The 22,148-nt window shown below is 33.8% G+C and overlaps 1 protein-coding gene across 3 annotated transcripts in view; it reads left to right on the top strand.

The window, feature by feature from the left end:
• RPGRIP1L (RPGRIP1 like) overlaps positions 1–22,148 on the top strand; it is a 99,909-nt gene that overhangs the window by 21,256 nt on the left and 56,505 nt on the right. For 2 of the 3 annotated variants that reach the window (XM_032255611.1, XM_032255610.1), the window contains exons 7-13: positions 4,570–4,675; positions 6,645–6,791; positions 8,086–8,159; positions 15,293–15,432; positions 20,854–20,865; positions 21,196–21,302; positions 21,606–21,656. In XM_032255611.1, the coding sequence (XP_032111502.1) occupies positions 4,570–4,675; positions 6,645–6,791; positions 8,086–8,159; positions 15,293–15,432; positions 20,854–20,865; positions 21,196–21,302; positions 21,606–21,656 (637 nt within the window). The remainder of the gene's footprint in view (positions 1–4,569; positions 4,676–6,644; positions 6,792–8,085; positions 8,160–15,292; positions 15,433–20,853; positions 20,866–21,195; positions 21,303–21,605; positions 21,657–22,148) is intronic. The other variant, XM_032255612.1, reaches the window with a different exon arrangement.

The following is a 22,148-nucleotide window of genomic DNA, read 5'->3' as shown; positions in this document are numbered from 1 at the left end:
CTTTGAAGAGTGGGAAGAATTTAACCCCTAGAGCTAGATTTGAGTGTTGTCTCCATTACTTAAGGTCTCTGGCCAAATTCTTTACTTCCGTGAGCCTCAGTTAGCCACCTGAACTGTAAAATGATTAGACTGAAATGGATAAATGGTTCCCTGTCTTTAAACAACAGCTATTTTTCTGTATAGGGACCTTGCATGCAGAAAGATTTGGCCTAGTAAATTAGCTGTTTGTATTCATCGAAGACCTGTGTCATGCCAGTCACTCCTTCTGCTAATTGTTAAATAACCTGTGTTATGACGCTGGGTTGGCATAATTCTATCAAAAAATGAAAACAACACAAAACCATTAGTTCACTTTTGCAACTTCATTGCCTGTAAATCTACGTTTCTTTGCAACTTCATTGCCAGTAAATCTACGTTTCTTATTGGGCTTTTTGAAATACTGACTTTAAGTTTCAGATTCCTGCCAGGTGTGGTGGCACATGCCTATAATCCCACCTACTCCTAAGTCTGAGGCAGGAGAATCGCTTGAACCCGGGAGGCAGAGGGTGCAGTGAGCCGAGATCGTGACACTGCACTCCAGCCTGGGTGACAGAGCGAAACTCCGTCTAAAAAAAGGAAAAAAAATTTTCAGATTTCCGTTCCTTTTAATGTAAATCTCAGGTTGGAATCCATTAAACATGGTTGTAAAAATGGTCCCTTTAAGAAGATGAGCCAGAGTTTGAGTTCTTCCTGTCCCCAACCAGCCTTTGGGAGCGCCCTTTCACTGGGTGTGATTTTATGCGTATAGAGAGCTAACAAAACTGTCCCCTCCGTTCCTGTGGGTGATGAGAGTAAGAAAACACTGAGTTCTGATTTATAGTTTGACCCAACACCACAGGAAAGTAATGAATCAGAGGCAAATAAACATACACAGACAATTTTTTTCCTTTAAGCAATCTTAAATCAGAGAGCACTGTTTTCACCTATGAACTCAAGTAGCAATTTTGAGCAAAATCATTACCTTTCAAATAGACTTTTCTCAGCTATTTTAGTGAACTTATTCTATTCAGTTTACTAGCAGCCTTCTGTTCGTAGGTGGTAACTTGGCTGGTGATTGTTATCTGTGTATCCCTGATAAAAACTATGAATGACCTACATTTCCTTCAACAGCACAGTTACAGGATGTCTGCCACTGTTTGTAAAGAAAATCCAGAGAGCTTTTTTTAACGCTAAGGTTGTTTTCAACGTTATGCCCAAAATTTGGTCAGCCTGTAACTATTACTCAAAAACAGTCTCTCCATTCTATCTCATAAATATTTGACATAACTACCTCGCAGAATCTCATGGCCTAGCTTCTGTGTTTTAAAGCCTTCTGTTCTAAATGACATTAAATACTATGACATTTTAATCTCAAGAGTTCAAGAGGCGTTTTTTTTAGCTTTCATAATATGGTAGCAAAGAATGAAATGTTGACAAAGGGTGGGGGAGAGGAGTTGAATGCCTGGGGAATAAAGTATATGAAACTTGCACTGGAGCATAGATTTTTGCTACTTAAGCTTTCATATTAGACTATACATTACATGGCTCCACTGAAAGTTTTTTCTTCTGCAGTGTTTCTGAGGTTTTAGGTTTCTGGATTTATTGTGGCACCCAGTAGCAAAGCTGGAGTCAAGTGTTTTCAAGGCTTCCATTAGAAATTCCTTTTTCAGAGTTTATTGCTTGACTGTTTCAAATTATATGAGAGAAACTTGGCACACAGGTTGTTGAGCTGGATTACTTTTTTGACATAAAATCTAATTTATTTCAGTTTGTTTTTAATCTAGAGATGGGCCAACAACTCTTCTCATAGTTTTATAAGATTTGATCATAATTCTAAATCATGTTTTTTTTCTTTAAAGAAAGAAGAGAAACTGCATTTTTCCAACTTAATTGTTCATGGCTTTTTCAAAATCCTTGTTGAAAATTTTGAGAAATTTATTTTCACAAAGCACTTAATTAGTGTGCTTGATATCTGTTTGCAGATCATTTCACCATGTGTAATGCAGCATGTATGATTTGGTATATGACTGTCAGAGTTCATCTCAATATTTTTACCATGCATTATTATTTCTGTTAGAATGTCATCATCCTGAAGATTTGGTATTCCTGTCATAGTGTGTAGAAAAGGGCAAAAAAATATTGTGTGGAGGTCACTTAAAATATTACTCATAAAATTAGCCCTATGTCTGTTCTTCAAAGACCAACCTGAGGCCTTGCTCCACAAGCCCAGAGGTCTAGGACTGGTCACTTAGCTATGCACCCCAGCCCCATCTTGCCTACAACATCCTTCTCACATTTCTTGTTATCTTTTTATGATGTCTCCTTCCCTCTTTCTCTCTTACTTCCACCCATTATTCTTTTACCATATTTCATCTATACAAAAGTGTTGAGTTGATTGTTGGGTTTGAGGTAATTTTCATTGCATGTCTTCTTAAAGGCTAGACCACATTTATCACATTGATTTTAACTTTTATGTTATCACTGACCCAGGACTTTCAGTTTAACAGATTATCCTTTTCTTCTCCTTGTTCCATAAAAAGTCATAATAATAAAGCCTCTTAAAACTGATACATAAAAGTAATTATTAAAGACTTACAAGTTTACTGTTGTCCTAGGAAAGGTGTACTCTGTAGCAAACTGATTTTTTATTTAAAGTTCAACATTATTATACCACATTGTTACTTAAGATATTCTTTATATTACATTACTGCTGTTTTCTAAATACTTCTTAAGTTGTACTTATACCCACTTGTTGGGCATTACCAGTTTAAAATGCCCTGTCACTGTTTTGGGCAGTATTTTGAAAAGTTTAAACCCAAGGAGTTTAGGAAAATATTCAGGAAAGCACCCACCAATTAAACCACTGAAAGTTTTTTACATATACTTACTGGTTTTTGCCTTGCAAAAAGAATTTAAAATTAAAAGCTGTTATTTCTATCACCCTATGTGGCTGAATGGATTATAGAGATTTAATTCTGTGTTACTATAATTAATGGTTATTACTCAAATGTAGCTGAATCTTCTTAAAAATATTAACATACTTTAAAACAAAAATAAAATATCAGAGTCAACTGGAAATGTATGAAAAGAGTTTAAATTATTTGAATTACATTCGGTCCTTGCATATCAATAAATGTCATTCACTGCTGAGTGGTCAAACCAAGTAATTCTGGGGCAGATAGGTAAATTATGTTTTGGCTTCTAAATATGAAAAAAAAGAATATTTTCTTTAGACTTTATTTAAGATATTTTTCTCTATATATTATATATATGTGTGTGTGTGTTTTTAGTGACTGCTAGTAATACTGAGTGAATAATAGTGAGTGAATTGTTGGATATGTGCACTGAACTACTACATAACATGTTTTAGACATGTTATTTTTACATTGTGTTAAGACTGTACCCTGGACAAGATTCAGATTCGTGGACTTGTTTATCTTCTGTGTGAGGACAACTAACTGTCCAATGCCAAAATACAATGAACTTTCAAATATCAAAGAGGAAAATTAAGTATTTCAAGTCCTCAGCTGGTTTACAGATGTGTGAGCTTTGTAGTCCATTCTCTGGTTCCAGTAGGGCATTATGACAATTTTTTCAATATGTGTACACTAGATAAGTTTTAAAAGTAAAATCTCTTACTTTAAATATTGAACTTTCTGATTTAAAATTTTTTATGTTTATTTAATTCTAAAAATGAACTCTGAAATGAAGCTTCAAAATTAACAAAATATTTTTGAATGTAAAATGTATTAAATTAAGGAACTTCTCTCTGTCAGGAAAATAAATGCCTTTTGAAAACAGGTACTCATTTAGATCTGTGATTAACCTTTAACAAGATCTTCCTGTTAAATTTTACATTTGCTTTAATCTCAGTAGGAAAAATACAAAATAGTATTGTAGCATATAGGGTTTCTGTATACCCTGTGGACATCAAATGATCTCTTACAGCTAAAGGCACATCTGCAACATATTTAAATGCCAGCTTTAGGCATTATTAGTATAAAATGCTAAGTCACTTTTCTTTGCAAATATTTTGAAAAGTTGAAAACTCCAAGAGGAAACTCCAGTGAATAGTAATTTTATGATGCCATTTGTATCAAGAGAGTTGTAGAAAGATGAATGGCTGTATTGCATATTTTTCATTTAGGGAAAAGTAGCATGATAGCCTTCCTTAAAATAAGTGTGAAGCTTGGTAATGGTACCATTGTTGTACTAAAAACTGTTGTGTTTTTGTGCCATCTTTCACTATACTATAAAATGATTTTAAATCTGTATTATCAATTGTAGAGGCAACATAGTCATGAAGTTTGGGGGGGCTCCCTTCAAACTTTGAGAGTTCAAGGTTATGAAAGTTCAGGAATTATTATTAGTTTGTTTTAAATAATTAATCTGTCCTGCATTCATAATAATCCAAAACCTCACTGACTGATGTGCAAGTGTATAAATATTTTCTAGGTGACATTAATTGAAAAATTGTGATTCCACCATAGATTTTCTTTCTTCTAACTTGCATTTTTTACATCTGTCTTTTTCTTAAACATGACTCTGAAGGTCAAATATTCGGGACAATGTAGAAATGATTAAGCTTCATAAACAGCTAGTGGAGAAAAGCAATGCTCTTTCAGCAATGGAAGGAAAATTTATTCAGCTTCAAGAGGTACAGTGATAATTTATTTTATTATGATGTTACAGAGATGCAAAGGATTCAAAAATTGTATTCAAGTTGTTTTTAAATATAGAATGATTGTAATACTAAAACATTTTTAAAGATTGTTCTTTGTATTCACAAATGTGTGTCATTTCCCTTAATATATTGTTTATTATTTATAACTCAAGTACTAAAGAAATAAATAACTTATTGGACTTTTTATAAATATCTGTGCCATCTTAAAGTAATAAACATATTTATTATAAATCATCTTGTACCAAGGAAATTTATTTTTAACTCCTTTTATCTGAATTTATTATGGACACATAAGTTTTTGCTATATTTGCATATAGCTTCAATTTTAAGCATTTATATAATTATTGACAATAGACCAAAGTGATTAATAGGTCAATAGTCATGTTTTGTTAAAGCTTTCTTTGATTTGGATTTTTTTTTGGTCACTACCATTACCTGAAAGTATTTGATTACTCTTAATGTCAACTGTCAGTGTATTTATTTTAAACCTTAACCATTTAGGTTGACAATACTTGGGATTCTTTATGCCATGGTTGTTTTTACAAGGACTATGACCCCACAGGAATATGCCACCTGAAGGCTTCTATTTGTTGGCACTGCATAATTAACATAGGTTCTGGAGTTAATGAACTCCAAGACATTCCAGATTAACGGAATTTATATGAAGTAATACTTTCTTTGAAGTACTGAGGCAAGGAGAGCAGTAGATTGATGCAAAGCAAAGGGTCATCTGAAGCCTAAATTAACTGTTGAATTAGATAGTTAATATTTTTCAGCCATGCTCTGGGGATTTTGTTTTCCATTCTGCAGGAACCTCTTTAAATGCCAAGTGGTAACTACTTCTGCATAAATGTGAGAGTTTGAGTGAGAGTGATGGTGCTATGTACAGATAGTTAGAAAAAAGAAATTGTAAAAATCCCTGTGATTGAAAACCATTTCTAAGATGAAGAATTAAGAAAGGAATTGAAAAATGATTTTACATTCTCATCAATTTGACAATTTTGATTTCTATTTAACAGTGACTCCAGGTATTAGTTTAAATACCAACAATAACAGGTGTCTGCTATAGTACAGGCAGCTCTTTTGGAAGTTGACATAGGGTAAAAAATTGAGAGGTTAAGCCCAACAGCCTCAATGAAGTGTGGAGCAAAGAAGAAGATGTTCTATAATAATACCAATACGAAATAATACGAAAATTGACCTGAATGCCTCAATAGTCGTGTTTCATTTAAACAAGTGAAGAAAAACTTCAGTAGGACTTCAGAGATTTTAGTTAGCAGATGAGGCATTGCATGTTGTGGTTATATGATCTCTCTGAAAAGATGTAAATTATGATCTCTCTGAAAAAATGTAATAACTCTTTTATTTTAAAAAAAACTATATGACATTAAAGTATATGAAACTGAATTTACAGCATGGTCATAAATTGACCATTTTTTTAAAATTAAGAAAAGTTCATAACTATTTTACTAAATTGGAAATTTTAGCTTAATTGTATTCAAATGAAAAGCTAATCAGACAAGGCTATTTGTATGATGTAGTGGCGAATCCCTTCAGTTCATGTGTCTGTGGTCAGCATTTTTGACCCATGCTACAGCATTTTACATAGCATGTCCAACCAATGTAACCACAGCAAAAAGAAAACAAAATTAATTGTTAAAACAAATTTACTTGCTGGTCACCATCAACAAGTCAGAAACTAGGAGGAAATAAAATACGTGACTCTGTGCTAAGATAACCCTGTATTTTCTTCTTCATGTCACACAGAGGTTCAGAGTGTCGTTACGAAGAAGTATCACATACACATCGTTTGTTATGTGAAAAATAAGCTGTATAATGTGAACCTCAGGAGTAAATTCATTTATAGAATTGTAATCATTTAGTCAAATGACTAATCATAATCCAAAAATAATGTTTAAAAGATTTTCTTTTTCTCTTTTAGAAGCAAAGAACTCTCAGAATCAGCCACGATGCCTTGATGGCAAATGGGGATGAGTTAAACATGCAACTTAAAGAGCAGCGTTTAAAATGTTGCAGTCTTGAGAAACAATTACATTCTATGAAGTTTTCTGAAAGAAGAACAGAAGAGGTAAGCTCCTGAAGAGTTTACCCATCTGTTACTTTAAAACTTCTTGGTTGCTGTTTTGAAAAAGTAAAATAGAGACATTTAAAAATTGTACTTATTTAAAATTATAAGCTATATACATGGTGTTTTGAGCACAGCAAAATATACTAGTTAATATATGAATGGCAAATCAGTGCTTAACTATACTTGCAAATGTGCCAAGATCCACTGTTTACCCAAAGGATTAAAGATCCTTGAGTAAAATGAAAACAACATTTTGAAACTTAGGCCAGATTACCTATGGAACTTAACTTTCTCAGCTATCACAGCTTATTAATCATTTGAGAGACTAAAACAAAATAATAGGACTATGTCTCTTTCTGAGGAAATGGCTGTTATGTTCTGCATTATCAGTAATTTTGTGAAATTATCTGATTTTTTTAGGGAGTTGCTTGAAAACTCATCTTCCTATTATCATAGTATTTTCTGTAGCCTGTTAAGGTTGTTCCCAAGGAGAATGGAAGTGAAATAAGATGCCTGCATTCTGTTCTGATCTTGGGAGAATCTTTTGCTGTCTCATACTGGCATCAAAAGAGAATTTTGAAAATGGAAATAAAGTTTAAGGGTACTCTGATCCGTGAGGAAAAGTTGTGACTGCAAAATATACTTATGAATAAAACTTAAAAATAAATACTAGAGTACAGAATCTACGTTTTAGTCATAGAGATGTAATTTTTACTACATTTATTTCTGAAAATACTATTCATGGGCTAAAATAGTATATAACTTTATTCATTTATTCACAAAATGTGCTACTAGCTATTTGTAAATTTCAGATAATGTGAGAAATTGTATCTTCAGAGTAAATTGTGATTAACAACACAGTTTGAACGATGACCCTAAAAAATAGTTAATCCTTTTTTTTATGGACCAATTGTAAATTAATACAAAATGAATATAATGACAGAGTTTGTCATGGTGAAAAGTAAAAAATATTATGTTCCTCAGGACTTAGCAAGCTCTTAAAATATTCTTTATTGACTTCTGGCACATGTTGCATAAAGCAGTGCATACGTTTCTACTAAATTAAAACAGAAATATTAATTTCACGTTTATTTAACAACTTGGAAAGAATCAATGCTTAATTAAATGCAGACAATATAAGTGGTCCGGTTAGCAGCTACAATTTAGGAATCAAGGTTAAAACATGTTAACCTCCTCTCATAGAGAGATTTTTTTGTGTGTTTTGTTTAGTTTTTTTACCCCCAAGTAGTTTTATATGATATTTATTTAATATGTAATTTTCTTTTCATTTTAGCTGCAGGATAGAATTAATGATTTAGAAAAGGAACGGGAACTTTTAAAAGAAAACTATGATAAACTTTATGACAGGTAAATCATGATTCCACATGTTCTTTCATTGTCTTGTTTGAGCTCTTTTATAGCTAAGCATTTGCTGTTGTTGGACTAGATCGTGTTGATCAAAGAATTAGCAACAAATGATAGCAAAAAATATGCAAACTTTATAAAGGAAATAAAAGTTTTTTAAAGACATTGGTAATAAGTTGTTTAACCTGAGCAGTAGCCTTTCACTACTGAGGAAACCATATCACTTTGCTGCCGGTCAGCTGCTATCATTTATTGAATATTAACTATAAACTAACAGACACTGTGCTAGATACTCTTCATTTATTGTTATAAATTGTTCACAGCACCTTGAAATGTATGTATCATAAATACCCATTTTGTAGACAAGGAAGATGAAGCAGAACTAAGTAATGTTAAGAGGCACTTCCTACCTCTTTTTTTTTTTTTTTTTTTTTTTTTTTTTTTTGAGACGGTGTCTCAGTTGCCCAAGCTGGAATGCAGTGGCATGATCATGGCTCACTATAGCCTTAACTTCCTGGGCTCACACCAGCCTCCCACCTCAGCTGCCTGAGTAACTGGGACCACAGGCACATGCCACCATGTCAGACTAATTTAATTTTTTGGTAGCAATGAGGCCATCCTATGTTGCTCAGGCTCATCTTGAACTCCTGGTCTTAAGTGATCCTCCTGCCTCAGCCTCCCAAATTGCTGAGATTACAAGGGTGAGCTGCTGCACCCAGCCCATATCTTGTAAATGTATGAAGTCATAGAGCTTGTATTTGAACCTCTTTTGGTCTCTTTCCTAGACTTCATAGCTTATTAACTGAGAGTTATTCTGTTGGGGAAAAACAAAGTTGTTCTCTGTTCCTTATCAAGAGAAACACAAGCATCTTCATCTCAAGATAAATATTAAAGGGCTGCTTCAATTTTGTTTCTTAATCTGCTTCATAATTATGGTATTTTAGAAATTAATTCTTTCTGGTAATATTAGAAACAAAACTCTACTCCACATCTAAGTTTGGTTAAGTGATACAGATATGTGTGTGTGTGTGTGTGTGTGTGTGTGTGTGTGTGTGTGTGTGTATGTGTGTGTGTGATTTTAAGTCTGTTTAGTATATGATACTGGTAAATGATAAATACAAGTTTACATGAAAGCAAATGTAATATGCATTTAAATACATATGTTATAGCTGATATTGAACAGCTACTTCTACTGGTCATGTGCAGAAACCTCAGAAAGTACCCATTAGAGCTACAAGTGCATCTTTAACATTTTAACTCTTTGTCTTATTTTTTATAAATTAAATTCACATTTTGTAAATTGAATAAATTATACCCAAGAAGTGTGGGGATAGGCTTTTACTTTTATTTACTTCAGGAAAGTTACCTAAATTAATGTAGGCATTATTTCAGTGGTCTGTATCATCTATGCTACTTACCTACTTGTGGTGACTGTCTTTGCACAGTGACTCGTTATGTTAAGGGTTACCAACAGCAGATTCAGACACCAGTTAAAATCATATGTGTGTGTGAGAAGTTTAAATGTCAGCATATAAATTGCACAGCACCCTATTAGAGAAGATATTATCCCTATTTTCTAAATCAGGGAATTGTGATTCCAGAAAAATTAAGACTTGTGCAGAGTCACGCAGCATTGCTGAGATGCTAGTTTAGAACTAAAACTCAGATGTTTCTTTAACCCTAAAACTTGAATTCTTTTTTTACTATGCTGCACTGTCTCTCTGATTTTAATTGCACTGGAAAATTGTATATGTGGAAGGGAAACTTTCATGGAATAACAGAATTGTTATACATCCAGAAATTCTTATTGATTTACATATATTTTCAATATCTTGTAATTTCAAATAATTTAACATAGTCTAAATAGAAGAAAATAAGTATCATATGGCCATTACTTCAAAATTTTCTACTTCTCCCCAGTTTAAAAATTTGCTGAACATACTTACTTGGAATTTTTTTTTTTTTGAATCAGTCTTAGCTGGGAATAATATATAAATGAAATTTTGAGAAAGTCATGTTTTTCTCATATTTACTTTCCCACCATAAAACTTTATCTTTCCATGTTAGAAGATGATCTAAGAGTGTAAATTTGAAGGGTTTTTTTTAAATATTTTATGCTTGAGCTAACTTTCTTTTTCCTGTCACACTAAAAGGAGACTTCATTATGCTGCTCACACGTGAAGTTTATGTGAGGTATATGTGTGTAATGAGTGTCAGAACATTTAATGTCAAAAGAAAAATTAATGTCACATAAGCACAAAACCCAACAAACACACGTACTAGTCAACAGAACTAAAGAATTCTCTAATATAATGTTTTTTAAATATGTAACACATTTTAGAAGTATACTTGGAGAAACTCGACAGAAGTCAACATTGCCCCTAAGATTCTTTATAGCTCTTTTGTTTCATGACACTGTTATTCGTCATTGCCAACAACTAATGTTCATCAAAAACTACACACACTCCCTGTTTGGTTAGTCATAATGATAGCATGTTTTAAAAAGGACAGCATTTGTTTGTTATTCAAAATTGACTAGTTTTCAGAAGAAAAATATGATTCACAGATTGCATTCTCATCTTCCTTTTTCAAATGAAACTTTGAATGTGTTTATTACTTGACATATGACATATTAGAGAATCATCAGGGAAGATAAAACCCTCATGTTACTTTTTGGTATGAGCCTTTTTTTAATATGTGAAAACACTTTTTAGACACTGCCAAGAAATACATATAATTTTAAGAAATGTTCAATTTAAAAGTTCAGAATATGTTTTTTGCAATTATAGCTTTCTACTGGGTCAGAGAGAAATTGTATACTGTGGTATGTAATATGGTAATATATTATTATACTATGATTTGGTAATGCTGTGTTCCACTTTTGAAGTTAGTTTTGGAGGCATCTACCTGATAAGTGTAATGGTTCCTCAACTCTAATGTATACAAATAACCTGGAAAACTTATTAAAATGTAGGTTTCACCACCTCTTAGAGCTTCCTCGCCTATCTGCCTGCACCCCCTCCCTCTGCCCCTATACCATCCAATTCTTATTCAGTTAATTTGAGACTGGGTCCAAAAAAACCTGTTGAACGTGATTTTGAGGCATTAACTCCTTGAGAGACACTAATATAATGCCTATTTTTAGAAAGTGTTCATCTAGTTGTTAAGATAATATTAACCTTTTTAAGAATTGAGTGGATCGGGCCGGGTGCGGTGGCTCACGCTTGTAATCCCAGCACTTTGGGAGGCCAAGGCGAGTGGATCACGAGGTCAAGAGATCGAGACCATCCTGGTCAAAATGGTGAAACCCCGTCTCTACTAAAAATACAAAAATTAGCTGGGCATGGTGGTACACGCCTGTAGTCCCAGCTACTCGGGAGGCTGAGGCAGGAGAATTGCTTGAACCCAGGAGACGGAGGTTGCAGTGAGTCGAGATCGCACCATTGCACTCCAGCCTGGGTAACAAGAGTGAAACTCTGTCTCAAAAAAAAAAAAAAAAAGAATTGGGTGGATCAAGTTTTTATGAAGTGATAATCATCTAATCCTCAAAACGTAAAAGAGCACTGCTGACACCCATAGATGCTCTGTCCTCTGTTTCTGTAAAGTGAGCCTCTATGCCCTGCAACCTTCTAGAAACCATAAAATCTCGTGTGATCCAATATGAGCAGTTTATGCTTCCCAGAAATCAAACTCCAAGTACATTTGAGTCATCATCTTCTTTCAGTAAGTGAAATATCCTGATGTAAATATGAATTTAATTTTCATTAGGCCCTAAATAAAGTACCTATGATTAAAAAAAAAAGAGAGAGAGAGACAGGCCGGACGAGGTGGCTCATACCCATAATCCCAGCACTTTGGGAGGCCGAGGCAGGTGGATCACGAGATCAGGAGGTTGAGAACAGCCTGACCAACATAGTGAAACCCCATCTCTACTAAAAATACAAAAATTAGCTGGTAGTGGTGGTGTGCACCTATAATCCCAGCTACTGAGAAGGCTGAGGCAGGGAGATCTCTTGAACCCAGGAGGCAGAGATTGCAGTGAGCCAAGATCACCCCACTGCACTCCAGCCTGGGTGACAGAGTAAGACTCCATCTCAAAAAAAAAAGAGACAAGATCTTGCCCTGTTACCCAGGCTGAAGGCAGTGGCGCAATCATACCTCACTGTAATCTGGACCTCCTATATTCAAGCAATCCTCCCACCTCAGCCTCCTAAGTAGCTAGGACTATAGGCATGTGCCACCACACCTATCTAATTTTTATTTTTATTATTATTATTATTTTGAGACAGAATCTCGCTCTGTCACTAGGCTGGAGTGTAGTAGTGTGACCTCAGCTCATTGCAACCTCTGCCTCACACGTTTGAGCGATTCTCCTGCCTCAGCCTCCCGAGTAGCTGGTATTACAGGTGTGCACCACCACACCTGCCTAATTTTTATATCTTTAGTAGAGACAAGGTTTCACCATGTTAGCCAGGCTGGTCTCAAACTCCTGACCTCAAGTGATCTGCCCACCTTGGCCTCCCAAAGTGCTGGGATTACAGGCATGAGCCACCATGCCCAGCCTTTAATTTTATCTTTTATAGAGCTGGGTCTCTCTGTGTTGCCTAGGCTGGTCTTGAACTCCTGGGCTCAAGCCATCCTCCTGCCTCAGCCTCCCAAGGCATTCAGATTACAGGCATAAACCATCATACCCAGCCACTATGGATTTCTTTATGGACAATTTTGAATTTATTCTTTCCTGTCCTCACATTAGGTTGCCTTTAAACATTGTACAAATGAAATTTCTTCTGTAAAAAGGAATGATCTTAGTGAGTAGGTGAAGAATTTGGCTTTATTTAGATCTTTATCATGTTTTTCATCAAGGGTGTCCATTTACAGTGTGCTGACCCGTGTCTGCCAGTGGACATGTCAGTGACCACAAGCAGCAATGGGCATTCCACTGCAGGCTGACTGACGCTTTATCAGTTCTGCAACATCATGTAACAACAAAATGTGTACAAAGACTATGATCCCCCTTCAGTTGCATATAGGCAATATGCAAAAAGATTTTCATGAATAAAAGGTTTTCAAAGACTCTCATAAGAGTCTTTTCCATGAAACATTTTCATGAAAAAAAGGTTCTCATATGCAGATTTAATCATGTACACAGCCCTTACAAAGAAAATGGAGCCAGATGTGGTTCACCATTTATAGTTACACAGATGGCTCTAAGCATAGAGAAATACAGTAAATTCAAAAGGAATTCCTCATGAAACTCCAGTGGAATGTAATCCTGAATTTAGAGGGAAGATAGCAGTGGACTAAATTCAGATTGACTTATGCTGATTTACACTAGTATTTTGTGGGTTTGGAAAAACCAGGCTGCTAAATTGTTCTTAATTTAAACACATAAAGCTTCTGATGTTTCTGCCAGATTAGCTGTTGGTGATCTTTTTGCTGGTACTAATGCTATTGGAACACTACTGTTTCTAATTTTCGGCATCTGATATAATGTATAGTTGTGCCTATTTCATCATGCTAATTTTTTTTCTGGGTGGTACATGTTTTTAATAAAACAAGAAACATGCATATACATACACATACGTATGCATAGATGTATGCACATTTGTGCATACATATGTATGTGTTTGATATATACAATTTGACCATACGTAGATATTATATTTGTTCTTTATTTTAAAAACAAACATGAAAAGGAATATTATTTAGTTTAGCATTTAAAATACATATTTTGTTTGGATTTCATTTAATTCTAGGTCATCGTACCTTTGATAAAATCAACTTAAATAATTGTATATAGATCCTACATTTTTTTAAGGTTCCATAAGTGAAATGAAAACACTGATAAAAGAAACAGATGTCATATTTAGAGAAGCTTCCAGAATTCCATTTATTTTCAAGGTCATGTTATCTTAAATGCAGTAAAAATATTCAAAATGTGAAATGAATACACAATTTTGCTCTTTTGAAAAGCTATGCCTCCCAGAAAAGTATCTTTTCTGGAATAAAAACTGAAGACTGTCTGGGAGCAACATTAGGGGAATTTCCAGTCATATGTTTCTTTTCCATTTACTTCATCATCAGTGTAAAACCAGATTTTATAAGATTTTGTTATATTTACTGGGCTTAAAATATGTAGAATGGTCAAAGCTGCTCATGATTATTCATCAAGCTTCACAGATAATGCTTTTCTGCTGAAATACAGATCAAGATCAGTTTTTCCAAAACCTGGCTATCATCTGGGGAGCTTTATAAAAATATGAATACCTGGGTCCTGGGATCCTCATTTTAAAATCCCTCTAAGTGTCCTTACTGCAGCTGACCCACCACCGGTATTTAGGTCAGCATTTAGGAACCACTGGCATGAACAAATGTTTATTGTATACTTTCTGTGCATCATTTCGTTATTTTTTAACTGGTTCTTTCTTTTGATATACTGGGTATTGATCATTAGCAGATTTTAACTATGATTTAAACTTTTATTGAGGAATAGTAATTCTATTTTCGTCATTACTATCAGGAACAGAGCATTGATTTTCATCCCAATCGTGTTGCAAGTAAAACAGTTTTTAGCTGTTGTTTTTTGTTTTTTAACAAAAACTGTATTATCACTACTTTTTAATCAATGTCAGAATGACTGACTTGTGGTTCAATATGCTATCATTTTGTGGCCAGTATTTTGTGAACATGTTATTATCACAGACTCTTTAAAAAGTTTCACAGAATTAAAGATCAGGTGCAAAGTCCATTTTCTCTGTATTAAGAGGTTTGTATGTGGGAGAGAATGGTTTCGCCCGATGTCAATTGCTGAGGTTTGGAATTGTGGATTCCTCTGGAGTATGTACAGTATCTGAATTCCTTTACTAGTCCCACAAAAGCTGCACACTGCCAACTTTTCTGACTTTAGAGCTCTAAATTAAGGCCAGTTCCTTTGCTCATCCCACAAACTCTTTCATGTTCCTTAACCGCAGCCTGAGAAAGGCGCCTTGGTTTCAACAGCAGCAGACCAGCTTATGTTTACTTAATTCCTAAGACATGATGACAGTGGTCTCTGTGCCACTAAAAGCTTTTCTCTTTATTATTTTCGGTTGAAGCTGATTTCCAAGCTTTCCTTGCATGTCACGTGTGTTTTGCAGTGCCTTCAGTGCTGCCCATGAAGAGCAATGGAAGTTAAAGGAGCAGCAGCTGAAAGTACAGATTGCTCAGCTTGAGACTGCCTTGAAATCTGACTTAACAGACAAAACTGAAATCCTTGACAGATTAAAAACTGAAAGAGGTACATATAAAATAATCACTGCCTTACTCATTTCAGACATCTAATGTTTCTTTATTGAATCAATACTTACTCTGGTACCTACTGTTTGCCAGTTGCCCTGCGATTTATGAGGGACAGGCATAGTCATCTACTCTCGTGAATTTCGTGGTTGCTCAAAATTCGTCGTACTCAGCCTAGTGTATGTGCCAAAAGAATTACTTTTTCTCATAGCTATTCATATTTAGGTTGTTTTTAATTGTTAAATTTTCCTAAATTCTGAGCCTTTCTTTACTTAACAGTCAACAAATATTTATTGAGCACCTTTTAGTGCTAGGCACTGTTCTAAGTTGTGAGGATACAGCAATGATCAGAAATAAAGGTCTTGCCCTTATCAAATATAAATTCAGTAGGGAAAAACTAACAATTAAATAAATATGGGATATGTGATGTGGTGGCAAGTGTAATGGCACAAAACCACTAGTGTAAGATGACAGAGAGTGACAGAAATAGTAACTTGCTATTTTTGAGAGTTCAAATAGGGAATATCTCTCTGATGAGATGTCTTAATTCTACTGTGTGACAGTGAACTTAAATACCAGGAAGCTGTGTGCCCCCTGCTAAAATAATAATCACTATTAAGTTTCAGTATAAGTCACAGATCTCATAGAAGTAAAATAATTATAATTAAAGAAGTCTGAATTTTACTATGTTACTCACATTTACACACAAATGCACAACAGGGGAAACGAATTATTTGCTTCAAGTGTTGTTATCTGTTTGTTCATGCCCTAAATAAACCCAAGTCATGTGCTAAGAAGGTTACTTCTTTTGAACATTTGCTATTCAGTTGCATGAGAATGTTTAAAAGTTCAATACAGGCTCACTATAAAACAGTTATGTTTCTAGTTAGTATTCCTATCCTTTTATTTAGACCACAGTGCCATATTCCACTGACTATAAGGAACATTATCTTTTCCTATTTTAACATCTCTAATATTGAGTTGCATCCTATAAGTGATAGCATTTTTAAAATTGCAGTCTGACATTTTTTTCCCATTTTAGCAAGTCTGAAATTATTAGAACACATCTTATAATCAATGGAGTCTTAATTTCAGTGAAACACACTAGTGCAGTGTTTATTCACCAAGTGACTACATTTGATGATAGATTTTTTATGAAGTTTTCTCTAGAGGACTGTGAGTGGCATAAAATGGTGATGACAGGTTTTCTGACTTAGTGGATTTTTTAAAAAGTTTTCATATCAAAGATACATACTGTTCCTGATTTTAATGTGCAGTATCAAATACCTAACAGAGTGCTTTGCTTGAGTACTTGCTCAATAAATTCTTGTTTAGGTGGAAGTGCTCTATATTCCCTCTCTCTTTTCCAAGAACAGATAAATTGCTCATTCTTAAAGGGAAAGAAATGAAATAAACCATTTTTATTTCTATGCTTTCTGTATTTATTTAGATATCAAGAATTCCAAAGCTGTTTTATCTTTTGGATATCTGAACTAATCTCTACAAAGAAGCTTTTCTTAAGGAGGGTAGAATCTTAGAGGTTTTTTAGACCTGTTTATATCGTTGAATTAATTCTGAATGTTCTTACTATGTATTAAGGTTGCTAAGTTATTTTAATTTATCTAGTTTATTCCTTATCTTTTTTACTGGTTCTTTTATCTTTTGGAAATATTTTTCAATAATAAACATAACTCATGTACACTATGAAAAAAGTCTAGTAGATAAATTATAAAAATCAATTCCACAACCCACAAAATATTAGCAAAATAATCACTGCTAATATTTTATTTATGTCCTTTCAGAGTTGTTTCTAAATGTATAGATATAGTTTTATAATGTGCCTTTTTTTGCTATATTGTAAAATCATTCCTTGAATATAAATATAAATCTACATCAGAATCATTTATAATGGCTGTTACAGTTTTCCAGTGTGTGAATGGACCCTGGATTATTTAACAATCTTCTATTGAATATTTAAGTAGCTTCGGTTTTCTGAAGTACCACAAACAATATCTTTCTACACAAATTTTTATACATTTATCCAATTATTTTTAAAGAAAAACTGCTAGAACTGAATCTTTATTTTTAATGCAACTATTATTTTCCATTTATTTTTATTTGAATACCTCAAATTTACAAGTCTAAGGATTTAAGTTTTTGTTTCTTTGTCGAAATGTTACAATGGGTTATAAGAAAAATATTACAGCCTTTAACCATTTTTTCCAGGGAAATAATACACAAAAAAACCTGAAACTGTCTATTTAAGAAAATCTTTTAATATTTAGAAAGTTCCATTTTGTGTTACAGATTTTGAAATTGTTTAATTTTACTTTGAAGTGTCTTCATACATTTACCTTCTCATGTATCAAGTGTTCTTTGCCAGAATATGTTTCCCTGGCTTCTTGTAGTCATTCATCTAACTGGCAAATTATTTTTAGAGAATACTCACCTCTTTATTCAAGGTACAAATTAGTTTCAGATTGTGTGAATATGTGGGGGAAGGATATGTAAATGCAGTTTGCATTTGGTTAATACTTAAATTAACTGCATGTGTTTAAGGGCTTGCTTTTGAAAGTTCCTTTCTATCTTTAGCTGAAATGCATAATTCAGCATAATGCGTATGGTTATATTGATCACAGCTGAAGATATTAGCACAAAGGCCCTCTGAAAATTGTTTAGTTGAATTGTTCTCTGCACTCAGCTTATTAATGGTGTGCTGAAAGAACATAATTTTAAAAGAGTGAAATGTTATCTCATTTGAATAAAATGCTGTTTAGCTTAACCTGCTTTTTGTCAAATCATAAGGTAAGGAGGTTATTTTTCATCTTGTACAGAGTGCTTTGATTTTGCCTATTATAATTCAGCAAGTATATTTCCTCTTTGAACTATAGCATTTCAGTACTTTTTAAAGACCCAGGAGTTATGTCTCAAATGAACAGTTTGAGAAAGGAAAAATGTAGTGGATAATTCTAAATAAAATTCAGTAGAAGGTAAGTTACTGGTACTCAATAATGTCTTTTCCCACTAAGTTATTTTTCTGCTAATAATGCCCATGTTTTAAAAACATCAGTGAATGTAGATATCATTGTTGAAACAAAAATTAGGAAAGGCTGGAAACATTCAAATAAGTTTATTTCTACCTAATAACATATAGGAACCCTGTTCTGAAAAATTAAAAGCAAAAGAAAACTAGAACATAGAAATAATAATCAAAATACAGTGTGTCTGGATAAACGTGGAACAGTCAGGTCCTTTACACTTTAGCTCACCCTTAGAAACCCTAAAATGTTTTACTGGCCAGAGAATAAAATTATATTATCCTCAGTACCTTTGTTTTTACATGCTTCAGACTATATTTACCTTCTTTTTGTTACCTAACCATTCTATCTAGATGTCATTTTAACTTAATCAACATAAAGACTCCCATATCCTTCTAGTCCCTAAAAAAAAGTTTATCTTATATGCATCCATATTTATTATTCATCTTAATTTTTAGTTTAAAGACGAGTATTTGATCTATACTTTCAAAGTTTTCAAGTATTGTTCACATTTGGGTATTCTTTAATTAACTAGATATAAGCAATTTATATTCTAGGATAACCTTTTAACCTTCTATCAATAAGACAAAAATATTTATACAGTATATTTGTTTTTTGTCTTTTGTTTTGAAACGGCGTCTCAGTCTGTCACCCAGGCTGGAGTGCAGTGGTGTGATCTTGACTTGTTGCAACCTCCGCCTCCCAGGTTCAAGCGATTCTCCTGCCTCAGCCTCCTGAGTAGCTAGGATTACAGGTGCTCGCCAGCACACCCAGCTATTTTTTGTATTTGTAGTAGAGACGGGGTTTCACCATATTGGTCAGGCTGGCCTCAAATTCCTGACCTCATGATCTGCCCGCCTTGGCCTCCCGAAGTGCTGGAATTATAGGCATGAGTCACCGTGCCCTGCCTTGGTATTAAAATGTCTCCGTATTGCCTAGGATCACAGGTTTTTTTGTTGTGTTTTTTGTTTGTTTGGTTTTGGTTTTATTTTTTTACTTTTTAGACTGCCAAGAAATATGTGATATTAAAAACATCCAAGCTTAGCCCATTTATTCCTAACTATGTAATTTAACATTTTTATTTATATGTAGTATTTATAGCTTGGAAACACAGTGCCTTATAAAAGTCAGAAACATATTTTTGTTTAAAATGCAGTCAGTATGCAAATACATTTGTGCAAAGAATTCTTGGCAAATGTGTTGATTTTTTTAAGAAAAGAAAATAAAAATGTGCAGTGTAAAGTGAAGGCTTATGATAAACATAAATGGTTGAGAGAAGGATAAAATCGGTAGAAATACTTTAAATGACGTGGTTTAGAGTTAGCCCACAGGGAGTCAACAAAGAAGGATACCTGAGTGCCACAGTGAGCTCTAGCAAAGAGTACATTTAAGAATGTGAGATTAACAAATGCTGCGGATTTGTTCGCTAGCTATTACGCTTTCTTAAAAAAAAGAAAAAAAGCTAAACATGTTTAATGCAGGGAGTGAAAAATTAGTCTCTTTATGAATTTGCTGTCTTCTAAAATTCTACTCTATTCTCCTGCTTGTGGGTCATAGCAACGGAGTGCCTAGACAAGCATAACCATTATTCCATTTCTTAGCACCAGCTCCAAGTCCATTCCTACTGATTATAGCATGAACTCAGTGAATGAAGATACATTTGAATTTATTTATTTTTTTGGGCAGGGTGTGGCTCTGTTGCCCAGGCTGGAATGTAGTGGAACAATCACAGCTCACTGCAGCCTCAACTTCCCAGGCTCAACTTATCCTCAGCTTATCAACTTCCCACCTCAGCCTCCCAAGTAGATGGGACAACAGCATGCACCACCATGCCCAGCTAATATTTTTAAAAAAATTTTTGTAGAGATGGGATCTCCCTATGTTGCCCAGGCTGATCTCAAACTCCTGGACTTAAGGGATTCTGCTGCCTCAGCCTCCCAAAGTGCTGGGATAATAGGCATAAGCCACCATGCCCAACCCACATGAATCATTATTAATACCACCATGCATGGCTTAAGAACCCATTCCTCCTATTGTAATAGACCTATTGGAAGTATGGTTGACTAAATTATGGATTCAGAATTTATCAAAGAAATTACCTTACTTTTTAAATTTTTTTATTTTTATGGATTTAGAGGGGGGTACAAGTACACTTTTGTTACATGAGTATATTACATAGTAGTGAAGTCTGGACTTTTAGTGTAACCATCACTCGAATATAATGTACATTATACCCAACAGATAATTTCTCACCCCTCACCTCCCTACCATGTTCTGGAAGTTACCTTGTTTTAATAAAGATACTATCTGCTAAGTTGGGAAAATAAAATTCAAAGATGTCAATTAAAAAACTAAAAGACAATTTTTTTTCACATGCTTTTCAGGACCTTTAATAAGTAAGTAAAAAACCATAGATTTAGAAACACATTTTCTCAGGTATTTTAAATAGAACATTCCTTTGAACTCCCAGAGACCACAATTTCCTTATATTAATATTGTGAACTTATGTCTTGGGTTTTTGATAAGCAAATGAATCATATGGTAGACACATGATAGTGTTCATTTATTCCTCATTCCCCTGCTGTCTTTGTTGAGGTGCTAGCACTGTTTCCTTTCTGACCAGAACAATGCTAGATCAAGATTGGTGTGTAACAGGAATTAAAGTAATTTGAAATGTGTTCTTAAACCTGATTTGTACTTACCTTTCCAATTCTGTTGACTTTAAGACCAAAATGAAAAACTCGTTCAAGAGAATAAAGAACTGCAGTTACAGTATCTGGAACAAAAGCAACAACTTGATGAACTTAAAAAACGTGTGAAATTTTACAACCAGGTGAATTATTTTCTTATTTAGGAAATAAAACTCAGAATTTTTATCTCAATATTTTATGCATAGAGAAAGCACTATACTACAAAGCAAAAGAATTCAGATACATTACTCAATTTATTAACTCGTGCTATCAGGTAGTTTATGTTCCACAGGGATGTTCTGAAGCGCTGGAATGTCTCATAGACTTAGTTGGTTAGTTCATGGCATCAGGCAGCTTACGTTTCATGAGGATAATTTGAATAGTTGGAATGTCTCTTGTGTTTTCCATTAATAAGTCATTGTGAGCTTTTATTTAATCCATTGTAGGAGAATGATATTAATGCTGATGAATTGAGTGAAGCTCTCCTACTTATAAAGGTAAGGTTCTGAATTTCATCGTGATTTTCATGTCTGCCTACAACTGTTTCAGCATAATGATGACCCTTATCTGTAACCCTTACATTTGGAGAATGGATTATTCTTGCATCTTCTGAAACTTAGTATGTCTTTTATAAATATGTATGTCACATATCAACACTACTGACTCAGGAAAGTAGTCAGGTGACATTTAGTTATAGCATATACATATTTCATAATGACATCAAAGTTACGTTAAAACAGACCTCAAAAACTTTCATTTAATACACTTTCTTTAATTGTAACAAACATTTTACTTTTTTATCTGCTTCACTATGTAACTAATCAACAATTTTCTGCCCTAAAAAACCTTGATGCACACCCTGTTAAGTAAAATATTGAATTATAAATGTCTCAAGAAGATAGTTTTTAATTCTAGAATATTCTATTATTTACAAAAAGAGACAAAAAATACACTTCTTTCCTTTTAGATCATGGTGTAGATTTTAATCA

This window comes from Sapajus apella, unplaced genomic scaffold (assembly GCF_009761245.1).
Source record: "Sapajus apella isolate SASKATOON/1434 unplaced genomic scaffold, GSC_monkey_1.0 scaffold90, whole genome shotgun sequence".
Classification (NCBI taxonomy): Eukaryota; Metazoa; Chordata; class Mammalia; order Primates; family Cebidae; genus Sapajus; species Sapajus apella.
This window is presented reverse-complemented; position numbering and strand designations above follow the sequence as displayed.